This window comes from Rhipicephalus sanguineus, chromosome 5, assembly GCF_013339695.2.
Source record: "Rhipicephalus sanguineus isolate Rsan-2018 chromosome 5, BIME_Rsan_1.4, whole genome shotgun sequence".
NCBI classification, from domain to species: Eukaryota; Metazoa; Arthropoda; class Arachnida; order Ixodida; family Ixodidae; genus Rhipicephalus; species Rhipicephalus sanguineus.
The window spans coordinates 150,055,120-150,069,768 of NC_051180.1; the positions used below are offsets into that span (position 1 = coordinate 150,055,120).

Consider the following 14,649-nt stretch of genomic DNA (forward strand, 5'->3'; position numbering starts at 1 on the left):
TGTCGAAAACCAAATGTCATTTCAGTGGATGCATATGGCTGTTAGTACGGTATATTGCTTCATTCAGATATATATAATCTAACAGTTGGTTTTACATGTCTTCATTCAGGCTGCACAAATGCAAGCACATGGTTGCACTACTACTACACATTAATGCAAGAGAGACCTTTGACATCCTGTCATCTACTGATCTTCCTCAGCTGTGGGGAAAAGAGCTGAAGACAAGCATCAAAGAGAATATGCACCAAGGAAGGTTGTGGACCTTTCCTGTTCAAAGAAGGTAAACAGTAATTCCTTTCAACTTTACTAATTTCAAAATTGAAAGTCATAGCAGCCAAAAATAAGGCAACGAAGTCAAAGTGAGATATGTTTATTCCTGAAATGTTTAGGTGAACAACATCCACGTAGAGCTGCCTTCTGAGGACATCTTGAAGAGGCTGCTGCACGGTTTACCATACAGTTCTACAGCATTCCGTCACAGTGAAAGCAGTAAGCATACGTGTACTACTATTAGATATGACTGGCTACCATTATTTGTGTAAAGATAATGCCCCATAAGAAACCTACAACCCATTGCGGCAGAGAACATATTTGGTCGGCTTGCACATTATAAAACCGCTTGAGCTATTTGCACTAGCCGATGCTGTTAACACTCTGTGCAAGCCACACAGAGAGAAATTATTGCAACTACACAAGGTCGTAGCCAGGACTTTGTTTCAGGGGCTTCGATACCTCTATATGTACGTATGTGTATGTTATTACCTGTATGTGGATACGTACACATAGAAAATTACAGAAGGGGTTCGGACCCCCCAACTTACCTTTGGATGCACCAATGCTGCTGCATCTTGCTTACTGCAAACAACAGACCGAGATGCTTTGATACTTGCAGTGTCATGCCATTCAGTAGCACCGCTAAAATTACTGTTTCCAAATACCAGTGGACTCAACACACTTCACTGAAGTGGCAAGCCTGACTACAGGCACTTCCATATACATTACGTAATGTTATCTTCACATTTTGGTGCTGGTTGCCACAAGCACGTTTATAGATAAACGTTGGGTTGCCACAAGCATACCTTCCATAGGTACGAGTTAGAATTTTCTATGTATGCACCACACACTGATGCTGCAGGAAGATATTAAAGCAACATTGTTTAACTATGTCTATCTCTGCTATCATGGCTTGTAAACTTTTTGCCAGCTGCGCATTGAAGCAGATGCTTACAAGAAAACACAGACAAATGAAGTTCTGGTAATTAGACAACTGTATTTATTACCAACGCAGTGCATGTCATGAATAAAATCATAATACAGAAACCACTTATAAAAACTGTAAGCATAATGTGCAGTCACAGTCATAGTGTATGACATGTACATTATTGTACAAGCTTATTATGTGCAATGAACAAAACTATTCTGCATAAGTTGTGTCAGCGGTGTCTCGACTGGGGCTAGTTGGTATGGCGTGACTGTAGGTGTATTGCGGCACTGCACACACAAAGTGGCAAATACATTAACATGGTGTCTACTTGTTTCTTGTTTTTCATCGTAAGTTTCATTTGTGAACCACCTTTGCAGCGCAATTGACCATACAATCATATGTTGCCACGTTTCTCACGTTACAGCCATGATTTTTGGCACTTACGCAATGTATTTTCATTCCAGGAAACCACAAGCATACAGCAGATGCAGCCAGCAGCCCCTCTACAAGTGGTAAAGAAGCCTGCCAGTGCTGCAGATGCAGCAAATACAAGCACAGTGTCAAATGAACACTGTTCAGATGTAGAAATATCAGAGCAACATAAGGAAGTACCCAGTGAAGCAAGGCCACCAGCACTGACAGAAGCTGTCATCAAAGCAGTAGAAGCAGGGGCACTCTCAACAGAAGACATTTATTACAATTGCAGCAGACGTATACACAATCAAACATTCAAACAATTACGCACCTGACAAGAGAACAGGCGGACTCCACAATATTGGATGCTCTACAGAAAAGGACTCATAACGGCATCTATTGCTTATTCTGTGTACACGCGTGTGCATACACTAAAAACAAAAATGGGCCCCCATGACGTGCGCTCACTGCTTAAGTCAGTGTTGAGGAACAAACAGTGCAAACTCCAGCTATGTCAAGAGGAATCGTGCTTGAAAGAACAGCAAAGGACTTCTACTTAGCCACAACACCACACCAAATGTAAAACTAGAAAGCATGGGCCTTGTAATTTTCAAAGAACACCCTTGTATTGGAGCAAGTCCAGATGGACTTGTAACCTGCAACTGCTGTGTTGCCAGAGTGCTAGAAGTGAAATGCCCAGTTAATTTGGAAAGGTTTCGGACAAAGGAGCTCACAAAACTAAGCAATGGCAATTTCACCCTTAAAAAAACAAGTAGATACTTCTGCCAAATACAAGTTCAAATGGGAGTTTTGGGAGTAGAGAAAGCTGATTTTTTTTGTTTTCCAGGACAGCGAAAATGCCTTGCTGCTAACTTTTGATTTTGATGAAGGCTTTTTTAGCACGTTGTCGAGCGAGCTCTATATTTTTTTTTAAGTATTATGTCGTCCCGTACATAACTCATTATAGGGCATAAGATGTAACAGTTACTTTTAACCTTGAACAGAAAATTGATCACAAAGGTGGAGACTGTAAGGATGACATTACATTCATTGTGATGGCACTATTGAGCTCCATCATGAGTAATCTGCAACAAAATGGTTGGATAGGTAGCATTTTTACATTGAAAAAGTGTTTTCATGCATGTTTGTGTTTACATTTAAACCACTGTTTGCAAATGTAAGAACATGGGCATCTACAGATTCTCTGTACAGTGCGAATAATGACCAAAAATAAATGACAGCTTGTTTATGTGGCTTCTCTGTTGTGCATTCTGCTATCTTAAAAAATAATTTCCTAATTTAAAAACTTGTCATCATTGAAGATTGGCCTAGAAAGGTTAACAATTCCAGCTATGATCTGCACAATGTCATCAATAAAAGGAAAAAGCTCTATTCCTATGTTTCCATCCAAAATCTTGAATAATTTCATTCGTTGGATTGCCCTTTCCACGTGAACTCGTGCTGCAGCAATGTTTTGATTCCTTTCGGCATCACCTTTTGAAAGCTGCTTTTTGTTCCTTAAGAAAGGTGGACGTACCATTGTAACGTGATGTTCAAGGCATAATTTGTCAATCAGAAAACCCTTATCTACCATAACACTGTCTATGGAAGGTAGGAACTTCTCCAGCACTTTAGATTCTTTAGTTATGAAGGAATCGGATGCCCTTCCTCCGTAGGCTTGGCTGACATAGCTGATGAGTCCTCCTGGAGTCTCACAGACAAGAATTTTAGCTGTATATGTGCCCTTATACCAACTATATGTCAGCAACTGAGATTCCATGTCCTTGGGCCTTTGTAGTGGAATCTCAGTACAGTCAAGTACTGCCCGAACAGTGGTGTAATCTTTAAAGTATACAGTCAAATTGTCAATGACAGCTTCTTTTGTAGGCCAATATACTGCCTTGCGCAGTATTGCTGCAAGGACAGTCACGCTTACTTTAAAGATGTCGGCTGCAGTGGTGCGGTGAACACCAAAGAGCACACCTAAAACTGAAAATGTGAGGTTGTGCTGCAACTTCATAAATGTGAGCAGCACAGCATCTTCATTTGAAATGCAAAACCCCTTAGCATGTGCAAGTAGTCTACAATCTGTGTACAGGTCGCACAAGTTGTAGAATAGCTGGAAACAGGGTAACCAGAAAGCACATTGAGGGCTTTTTCATCCTGTATAGTTGAAATGCTTAGTGGCTGGTTTCGCACTGCATCAAGGGTGCCGACTTGGATGCCAATGTCGTGAGTAATTGTGAGGACCTCGGCAGGTATGGCTGAAGTAAAAAATGATTATTATTCCGGCTGTTCCCATCAATGAAAAATACAGATTAACCGTGTTCTTAACAAACCTTGGCTACAGCTCTCACTTGGATCTTCTCCATCCTCAATATGGACAGCGAGGGAAGTGGTGCTGGCCTGAGGCTCATCAACAGCCAGTGTTGTGGGATCACCTTTCTGGAAAGCCTCAGCCAGAGGTCTGTCCTCTGTAAATGAGAAGCACTGATTAAAATTTGCCTGTGCTTACCTAAAGCACATAGCACATTACCTACAACAAATATTAAACATAGCAACTTGATCCATCAGTGTTCTAGACATACGGGGATGAACATATAACTACAGTGCAGCACACATTTCAAGCCAAAGGCAGAGATGTTTGCGTTCTTTTGCTTCCAACTAGAATTCCATTAATAGTGGTTAGTTTGTGTGCCTCCTGTTTTATGATACATGCTTCATGACTGCCTACAAAGAAAGGTGGCATTTACTTTTGTGATCTTACTATTTATGGCCTGTAGAAAAATTCTCACAAGTACTGATGCGGTATCTATAGCCACTTACAAGTCGACATATGCTCGTCTAGTCATGTTATACAATCGTTTGAAAAGTTGAAGCGTATTTTTATACAGGTGCACGAGCTGTTCCTCCAGGGTATTAGCTGACAGCCACATTTATTACAGTACAGACAACTACATATTGCATCACAACACAAACGCTTGGTGAAGACTTCAGGATCTTGGCACATTTATCACAACATTGTGAGTCATCTATGCATCACAACCAAGACATGGCAGCATAACTTCCCTTACATGCTTGCACTTATTTCAATGTGCAGGTGCGACTCGTTTTTCTTGACATGATGACATCATAAGAAATGGTTGGGCATTGCACAACTGGTTTTGCATATTGGGAAAAATATTTATTCTGTGTACATGCTTAACCATAATTCCTTGCATTTACTGTGTTTGAATACTACATGTATGGAGTTCTTGCCAACACCCTAAAACTCAACAACCATTCTGCTCTGGACTCCAAGAAAAGGTAAATGAAGTACCCATGCGCATTCGGCACATTGCATGTATCATGAAGTACGACATAAATATGCTTGTTTGGCACTGGCATACCCATGAATTGCGAAAACCAGGAAAGGCCAGACGAACAGCAAACATGCCTTACAGGCTTGTTTGCTGTATTGGTACACATTCCAATTGAAAATTCAGCCTATGTATCAATAAAACCCACAATTCATTTACGCAGAAGTAAATTGCCATTGCACGCAGGGAGCATCACTAGGAAAACGAATATGCCTTGCAGTTAATCATTTGCGAAAACCTCAGCTCACATGGAAATTCGCCGCTTTTAAGCATGCAGTGTTTAGTGCAGGAGAACGCAAGCTTGGCTGAAAGAATGTTATTGCCAACATCAGCCAAACACGTCAGCCGCAGTGTTTGACTCGCCATGTGAGCTGAGTACATCCACCAGCAAACGTCGTATGGCTTATTAAGGAAAGCCTTAATAAGCCATACGACGGGCAGGGGATGATGAATACATCGACTGACGAGAAAAAGAAGGTGGCTTTCGCCTTCTCCTCGTCTTAGGCGATTGCATAAGGGGCCCTGTGAGTTTTTAATCCAATGTATCTAAACAATGACTTACGTATCTGCAGCCGATTTCGTGGACGTGGAGCCCGGGGCTGACGATCGAGAGGTCGCACGGGAAGGTTCTGCGATGGTATCGCACCTGGTAATAGGTAGCGCCTTTTCCATCCTGCGGATATGAGCACTATTAGTCGGCGGGAAGCGCGCGCGAGCGATCGTCTCACTGCGCGCTGTCTGCTACTCACCGAACAGCGCAGCACCGACGCAGTAGCGAAAGTCTTCGTCGCGGAAGTGCTTGTTGCACACACGACTCGTAGCCGATGGCTGCTTGCCGGTTCTAAGCTTCACAATCCACGCTTCGCGCAATTTCTTGTCCCGCGGGTACCGGTGCAGGCTGACACCGATCTCTGTTGCGTAGGTCCGGCACTGCGGCACCGAGCAGTAGAGCACCATGTTCGTAGCCTTCGGGGGCACCCACTCCTATTACAATGGCTTCGACTGTGCTCGATATGCGAAAAAACATCCGCAGCTGAACAGACCGCAGCGCAGGTGTGACTTGAAACTTTCGTTTTCAAAGCACGCGGCAGCGCTCCACAAGCAGCCGACGCGGCCGCTGAGACCACGTGATCCTGCCAAGGACGTCACGCCGATGGTGGCGCCGGCATTTCCAGTGGTGGGCCTCGAGGCCAATAGCCACGGCCGATTGGAAAGGCGCGCGAGCGTTTCGTCTTACGGCCTTCGCAATGCGTCTGTTTCCACCTCCCGCCGCACCGCCGTGTTGTCGCTGCGACCCTGCCGTTGCGTTCGCGACTGCGGTTGGTTCCCGACTACGCAAAAGTAGACGTGAGTGTGCAGTCGCGTCCTTCTCGGCAAGCAGCGAGTAAGCAAGCAGCAAGCAAAAAAAACCGCCAGATCCCACGCATTGTGGGAATCGATGTAATTCGATGTAGCCAGCAAAGAGCTGCATACATCGTCTTGTCTGTCACTGAGGAAAATGCGTGCAACTCATGTTATTTATGTTCGTTACACACTAACGTCGCGCAATACCAATTGCGGGGTAGTCCAAGCTAGCGAAACGGCCGCCAGCGCACCATAAGCGTGGCACGTAAGTCATGCTGTACATGACATGCGTGTCATGATTTTCAGGTTAACTCGTGTTATTTATCTTCGTCACACAGTCACGTCACGCAATACCAATTTCGGGATAGATCAAGCTAGCGAAACGGCCACCAGCGCACCATGAGCGTTGCACGTAAGTGATGCTGCACATGACGTGTGTGTCATGATTTTCACGTTAACTCGTGTTATTTATGTCCGTTACACAGTAACGTCGCGCCATACCAATTTCGGGGTAGATCAAGCTAGCGAAACGGCCGCCAGCACACCATTATCGTGGCACGTAAGTCATGCTGTACATGACATGCGTGTCACGATTTCCATATTAGCAAGTGTTATTTACGTTCGTCACACAGTCACGTCGCAAGATACCAATTTCGGTGTATATAAAGCTAGCGAAACGGCCGCCAGCGCACCCACGAGCGCGGCACATAAGTCATGTTGTACATGACATGCTTGTCATGATTTTCATGTTAAGTCATGTTATTTATGTTTGTCACACAGTCACGTCGCGCAATACTAACTACGGGGTAGATCAAGCTAGCGAAACGGCCGCCAGCGTACCATGAGCGTGGCACGTAAGTGATGCTGTACATGACATGCGTGTCATAATTTTCACGTTAACTTGTGTTATTTATGTTCGTTGCACAGTATCTTAACGCGATACCAATTTCAGGGTAGATCAAGCCAGGAAACGGCCGCCAGCGCATCATGAGCGTGGCACATATGTCATGCTGTGCATGACATGCGTGTCAGGGTTTTCATGTTAACACGTGCTATTTATGTTCCTCATACAGTCATGTCGCAAGATACCAATTTTGGTATATATCAAGCTAGCGAACGGCCGCCAGCGCACCATGACCGTGGCACGTAAGTGATGCTGTACATGACATCCGTGTCATGATTTTCAAGTTAACTCATGTTATTTATGTTCGTTGCACAGTAACGGCGCGCAGTACCATTGTTGGTATATATCAAGCTAGCGAAACGGCCGCGAGCGCACCATGAGCGTGGCATGTATATCATGCTGTACATGACATGCGTGTCATGATTTGCAATTTAGGACCTGTCAGTTATTTTCGTCATACACTCTTGTCACGCCGTATCAATTTTGGTATATATCAAGTTAACGAAACGGCCGCAAGAGCACCAACACTGTGGCATGTATATCCTGTCATTCACGACACGCATATCGTGATTTTCACGATATGAGTCGTCATTCATGTTCGTCATACAGTCATGTTATGCCATACCAATTATGGTGTACATATGATTAACGAAACGAGCAGGAGAGGAAAAGTCGTAGGCGGCTAGATAGATAGATAGATAGATAGATAGATAGATAGATAGATAGATAGATAGATAGATAGATAGATAGATAGATAGATAGATAGATAGATAGATAGATAGATACGCTCAAAGTCGCAGAAGTTCGCTAAGAAATGCTTCGCATTTAAAAGCATGTAGGGAAGCGGTGTTCGGCTCGACTAAAGTGAAACCTGTGAAGGGGCGAAGTATGCAGTGTGCGCCGGTGTTTCCGACAAAAAAATAACTGCTTATGGGCAATGAAAGACAGAAGAAAGATTAGACATAGAGACGCGCAGTCCGCTTTTAGCTAACGCGCACGCTACGAATCTTTATTGTTCAACTACGCACAAGAGAAATCTCCCAGCGGCACTACGTTGCAGGAAAAGATCCAGTGCCTATATATACAGGTTGGCCGGTGAACGGTTGTGCAGCTTGAGCAGTCGGTTTTTCAAGAAACTCGCTAGCAGACGCTGCCTACGGCGAGGACGCGTTCTCTTCCTTGCGAGCTGGTAGTTAGGCGTTCATTGGCAGAAAGTGCGGTTCCATAGTCAACGCGCGCCTTTCGCTCTCTCTCGCCACACGGCGAGCGCTGAGGTGGTGGCGCCCTCTCTTGCGCTCAAACAAATAGATAGGACACGACAATGCAAGCGAGCAAATGGGTCACGACGATGCACGCGGCGACAGCAGAGGACAATGCACTGCCGACAAGCCGAGATCCTAAGGTGCTTCGCCCCTAAATGGCTTATAACTACGTGAGATCACTGCGCCCCATCGCGGTGGCGCTAACCGCGGAGAAACACTACAATTGCGTTCAACTCGATTGCGAAGGCCGTAAGACGGGATGCTCGCCTGCCTTTCCAGTCCGGCCACGGTATAGCATAGCCATGTATAGCATGGCGAGGGTGAAGAGGAAGGAAAGGAGAGGGCAAAGCAGAGTGTGCTATGTATGGCATCACACGGGCGAAACCATGTATATCATAGGCTGCATAGCCATATAGTATGGCATAATAATGTTACGGGTAAATGAGGGGAGGGTGGCGATGGAAAGGAGGAGGGGAAATGGTAAAGCATGGCCTAGCCATGTTTAGCATCACCCAGGCAAAACCATGCATAGCACAGCCATGGTATGGCAAGAAGACGGGAAACAGAAGTGAGAGTGAGGAGGTTTTGAATGAGGGCGAGAGAAGGTAAAGCGCGGCATAGTCTGCATAGTATAGCATAGCCATATGTAGTAAAGTATAGCAAAGGGTGGGAAAGGAACTTGAGGGTGAGGGGGTGATGTAAGGGTGAGGTCAAGCGAATTGAAGAGGGTGAGGGTAAACCATATGATATCCATGTATAGTAAGCATAGCAAGGGTGTGGATAACGAAAGTGAGGGTAACGAGAGATGTGAGGGTCGAGTGGAAAGAAAGGGGAAGGGTACAGCAAAGCTTAACTATGTGAACCACAGTATAGCAACGAATAGGAAGGAACGTCGGGTGTGGAGCAGTCATGCGAAGCTGAGGAGGCGGGAAAGCAGGAGGGAAGGATCAAACATAGCATATCCGTGTGTATAGCAAGGGTGGAAAAGAAAGTCAGAGTGAGGACGAGGGAAAGAAGAAGGTGGAAGGTAGAGCATAGCATAGCCGTCTACACAGCAAGGCGGTGGGAAAGGAATGTGAGGGCGAGGAGAATGAAAAGGAGGAAAGCATAACATATCTCTTCCTACAGCTTTCACGTTCAGTGCAACTGCATGCATTTTTTACATTGACGTGTCACGTATGATATTGCATCTACAATATTATTGTGATATGGCGAGACACGTGTAAGAAAGAAAAGTTGACGAAATAGGAAGGCCAATCCTCTTGAACCAACTCGTCGGCAAGCGACATTCCTGTATCCATGCCTGAAAAACCATTCAAGGCCTTTCCCTTGCTGGCTCACAAAGTGTTGTTTATATTTTGTTTGTTTACTGTTCTCGCAGTAGGCGGCCTACGCATGCCGTGATAACGGCGCCGTAAAGAGTTTGTTTGTTCTTTTGGGGAGAGTGCGCTCTTCGCAATGCAATATATCCGTTGGCAACGTACAATCTCCAGGATAGCGATAGTTCGCTCGAAGATGTAATATGAAAGCGCGCCTGACACAAATTGTCTGAAAGAACTCCGGGACAGCGCAGAAAATTGCTTTATAGATGGTAGAATCAGCAAGCAGAAAAGCCTAGGGCATCACCATTTCAGGATAGGCGACACCCTGAGAAACGACAGGCGATCAATAGAGCATACACACACAGCCCTGCAGTGTACTCGACTGCTCGCGCAAAAGAAATTAAGAAGTCGCATCGCTGTGAAGTGCGATGCGGAAAATAAAGTATGTAGCATGAAATCACAGGAATTCACGACGCTTACAGAGTACACTCAATTATTGCATTTCGCTGCGTCTCAGCGTTTTCAAAAAGCAGATGATTTCACTGCTGTCTACATGGATTTCAGTTTTTTTTCTTCAGTTCCTGACGGCACCCAGAGTTAGCTGAGACCAAAAGAGGGATCTGTGACTAAGCGCAGAAATTTCTTTGCACTTCTAAAGGCTTTCTATCTTTCAACAATTGCTCTTAGCAGTGACATGGTCACGAGTGGTACATCTTTTCTATGTGTCTGATGTCATTCAGTTTAATTTTTCAGTAATTATCTACGTCTGTCATAATTTTGTACAGGGCAGTCACGGGAGATACGCAATCGCGACATTTTGCATTTTAGCACACGCGCCATCAGGCTTGTTCTCTTTCATTTTTCTACTTGTGTTGCCCGATTCAGCAAAGTCACAGATGTTAGAGCCAGTGTGCGTAAATATCGAAACATCGCTGTGTTCAGCTGTCACATGAGTGAGTGAGTGAGTGAGTGAGTGAGTGAGTGAATAAACCTTTAATGGATCCGGCAAACGCAATAAAATACCGTGGCGGGCGCTTTGTGCCCGCAAACGCCGTGGCGTACAGAAAGCGGCCGCCAAGGCGTCAAGCTGCAGCGCCGACCATTGCCCTCGACCGAGCGCTCGCGTCGAAAACATCACAAGAGATCGAGAGGTAGTCTCTCAGAGAGTGACTCCAAGAGAATATGCGTCACCAGCGCATTGCCGATGAGGAATGTCCGGGCACCGCTTCAGTCAGCGAGACCCAACTTGCGTCTGTATTTCCAGAAGAGGTATCTCCTACAAACTCCACAAGATTACGCTGTGTACGGCATTGTGAACAAGACAGGTGAATATGAAATGGCTTATAGTGGTCGTGACCACTCTGGGCTGGTTTTTGCCGTCGCCGTGGCCATCGTGTTCCTTATAGCGTCCAAATCGATAACACCTCCTTGCGCATCGCTTGCTGTACCTGCCGGTAAAAACGCGCGAGTGGATGGCTGAAGCAGAGATGAAAAGAGCCGGCCAATACCGGTCGCACGGAGGGCGCATACGATAACATCACCCCGCGTGCGAGGCTTGCCATCGATAGCTGCTGCTCAAGCAGACAGGAAACGCCCAGCGCACTCTCTAAGGAGCAAAGCGCGATACTGGGGGAGCCGGGGACTGCGTCGCTCGAGCAGCAACGATGAACTATGATTACCAGTGCGTGGTCGCGATCTCGGGCGCGCGCTATCTCGGCAGGCATCAGCAAAGAGCTCGTATACCATTCTACTTGCTGGCCTTTCAACGCGAAGAGATTGCATGAAAACCGTTTCTTTTTCTGGAGCAGCCGTATTCTTTTACGACAGCATTTTATAGCGTTAGGCGAGATCGGATACATAATATTTAGCTGCTAGCCTTACTTCGCATAACTTTAAAATTTCCTGCTATCTCATTCATTGCTTCGCTCTTGCGGTGAAACAGTGATTTTATGCAACATCCCTGTCACAATCGCGCAAACCGCAGTTGACATCATGTGCACGAGTGTACATATGCACCGAGAAAGCGTTTTCACGCACACCTGGTAACGAGCGGCTTCGCACGATTTCCAGTTCGTGCGCCCTTGTCATAGGCTATGTAAGTCTGATACGCAAAGGAAGGAATGAAAACAGAACAGGAGAATAATAACAAAATATTTGGGGTTTAACTTCCCAAAACTACTGCCCTAAACTTAGATTAACTGCCGTAAAATTTTATTCACAGTCACTAACATGGCTTCGGAACTTTCTTTCAAATCGCCAGCAGTTTACAATAGTTAACAATATTCTGTCTCCCATATGCTATGTTACCTACGGCGTACCTCAAGGTAGCGTTCTCGGGCCGCTACTATTTTAAATATATATTGTCACGTGGTCGTTACGGTGAAGAAGACTCCAGGAGAACTTGGACCTGCGTAACTCTTTATTTGGCCAAACTTGTGGCCGGGAAACGGAAAGTCAAACTACAGCATTACACACTATACGCTGATAGCGGCGAACAGAGCGTCGGCCGTCGAAAAACTGATGATCGCTGAGACAAGCCGTCTTTTATACATCATGCATCGAAATTTCCAGCCATATCGCTGGTGGTCGTGCAAGCTCTGGAGTAATCTGGACTATTCGCGTCCTGCGCGCAATGTTAACAAAATGATCTACTACAATCGCCAAGCTTCTCGAACACTGCGGCGCGGTATGCGTCGAGCGTTGCTAACCGTCCTTGCGGGTCAAGACATCGGGACTGTCGGCAGGCGTCGCAACTCGGCGTGTAAGTCTTCGAGCCGCGGCGTGGGTAGTGGCGTTACCGGAAGCGCATGGTTCGTGTGGGCGGGGGTCCATATGAGGAAACTCGATTTGCGGCAGATGTTGCCTTCGTGAATTTGGAGAATGCGGGTTGCTTTGCGGCAGATCCGCCCGCTGGCGTAGTTGTGTATCACCGCCTGTGAGTCGCATGTTATCACCTCGGCGTCCGTGGTTACTCTCGCGAGGGCTATGGTAGCTTCTTCGGCCACCTCCGTCTCTTTCGTGGCTATCGTCGCGCTCGTGACGCAAGTTCCTACGTGATCCGTGATCGCGACCACGAAGCCGCGGTGGCACTCGTAACGGGCCTTATCCACGTAAACCGTGTCTTTGCTATTGCCGAATTTCTTTTCAAGGCCTTGGGCACGCCTGTTGCGCCGACCGATGTGATGTGTCGGGTGCATGTACTTAGGCAACGGCAGAACGACGGTGCGCTCGCGAATACATCTGGGTATCCAGACCTTCTCGCCGCGCTGCGTATGGTAGTTGATGCCCAGTGTCTGAGGATGTGACGACCGGTTCTGGTCTTCGCCAGACGTTCATACTGGGCGATGTTGTGTGCTTCGATTATCTCATCTAGAGTATTGCGTAACCCCAGCTCGAGAACTTTTGCCGTGCCAGTATTGACCGGTAATCCAATTGCGCGTTTCTACGCCTTGCGGATGAGACGATCTAGTTTGGTGCGTTCAGTCGCCTGCCACTTTAGGTGAGAGGTAACGTACGTTATGTGGTTCATAACGAAAGCATGTACCAGGCGAATGCTATTGCTTTCCTTCATTGCGCTATGCAGATTTCTTATTCATTTCAGCAACCGCATCGTTTCATTGACCGCGCCCTCTAGTCTGCGAACAGTTTCGCCGTTGTGGCCGTTGGCAGACATGCGCGAGCCCAGTACCCTAATTGTGTTAGCTTGTGGGATGACAGCGCCGTCTGATGTGACTACATTAATTTCTCTATATGGGCTCTCTTATGCGGAATCGGCGTCCTTGGGTTTACGGCCGCTGCGAGAGGGTTTGTAGAGCAGGAGCTCCGATTTAGCAGCGGAACATTGGAGGCCCATGTAGCGAAGGTATTCCTGCACCACGTCGACGGCTCCCTGCAGCGTTTGTTTTACGTGGCCGTCATTTCCCTCTGCAACCCAGAGGGCGATATAATCGGCGTACAAACTATCGTGGAGGCCTTCTATCTCAGTTAGTTTTCGCGGTAATCCACGAGCACGAGATTAAGAGCATGGGCGAGATTACGGAGTCTTGCGATTCTAGTCCGCCGATCGCTAAGCGGGCCCGGCGGCCCGTAAGAAAATCCCGTACGTAGCGATACTTTCTCTCGCCCAGTTGCAACGCACGCATACTTTCAAGTATCGCAACGTGGTTAACGTTGTTGAACGCCTTTTTGAGGTCGAGCCCGAGTATCGCTTTGGTGGATCGTGTGGGATTGTCTACGATATCGTGGTTGAGTTGAAGCATAATGTCCTGCGTAGAAAGGTTACGACGGAACCCCAGCATCGTGTGCAGAGCATGTTTCGGTCTTCGACGTAGTTGGTAAGGTGAGTGAGAACCACATGTTCCATGACCTTACCAACGCAGGACGTCAGGGATATCGGTCGAAGGTTGTCAATCTGTACCGTTTGCCCGGTTGGGTATCATAATTATGCTCGCCGTTTTCCTCGAGATCGGTATAGCGCCCGCATTCCAGCACTAGTTCATGTCAGCCGTCAGTTGTTCTATCGACTCATCGTCCAAGTTACGTAGCGTTTTGTGGTTATCCCGTCCGGCCTTGGCGCGGATTTTATGTTGAGCTTGTGCAGTATCGCCCTCACCTGTGCAACGCTGAAGTCCTCCCTAGCTCCGCGTTACCCTCACCATCTATACTCGATTTTTAGTGGTGCCAGCCCCTGAGTGGAAACGCGGCACATAGCTCTATCGCCCGACAGCCTAATCTCATTTAGCCACTTTTCCCTTTCTCCCGTCACGGTTGACGTGTCGTGTCACGCTGACGTATGCATCCCATTTCGGTCCTCCCTTCAGGTCTATTAGCCGCAGTCGTG

At 46.7% G+C, this 14,649-nt stretch overlaps 1 protein-coding gene across 1 annotated transcript; it reads right to left on the minus strand.

Moving 5' to 3' along the window:
* Positions 1-2,676: 2,676 nt before the first annotated feature.
* On the minus strand, positions 2,677-3,676 carry LOC119392987 (uncharacterized). Its single transcript, XM_037659866.2, has one exon. The coding sequence runs from the start codon at positions 3,636-3,638 to the stop codon at positions 2,913-2,915; it is 726 nt and encodes a 241-aa protein (XP_037515794.1). The 5' UTR covers positions 3,639-3,676; the 3' UTR covers positions 2,677-2,912.
* Positions 3,677-14,649: the final 10,973 nt, after the last annotated feature.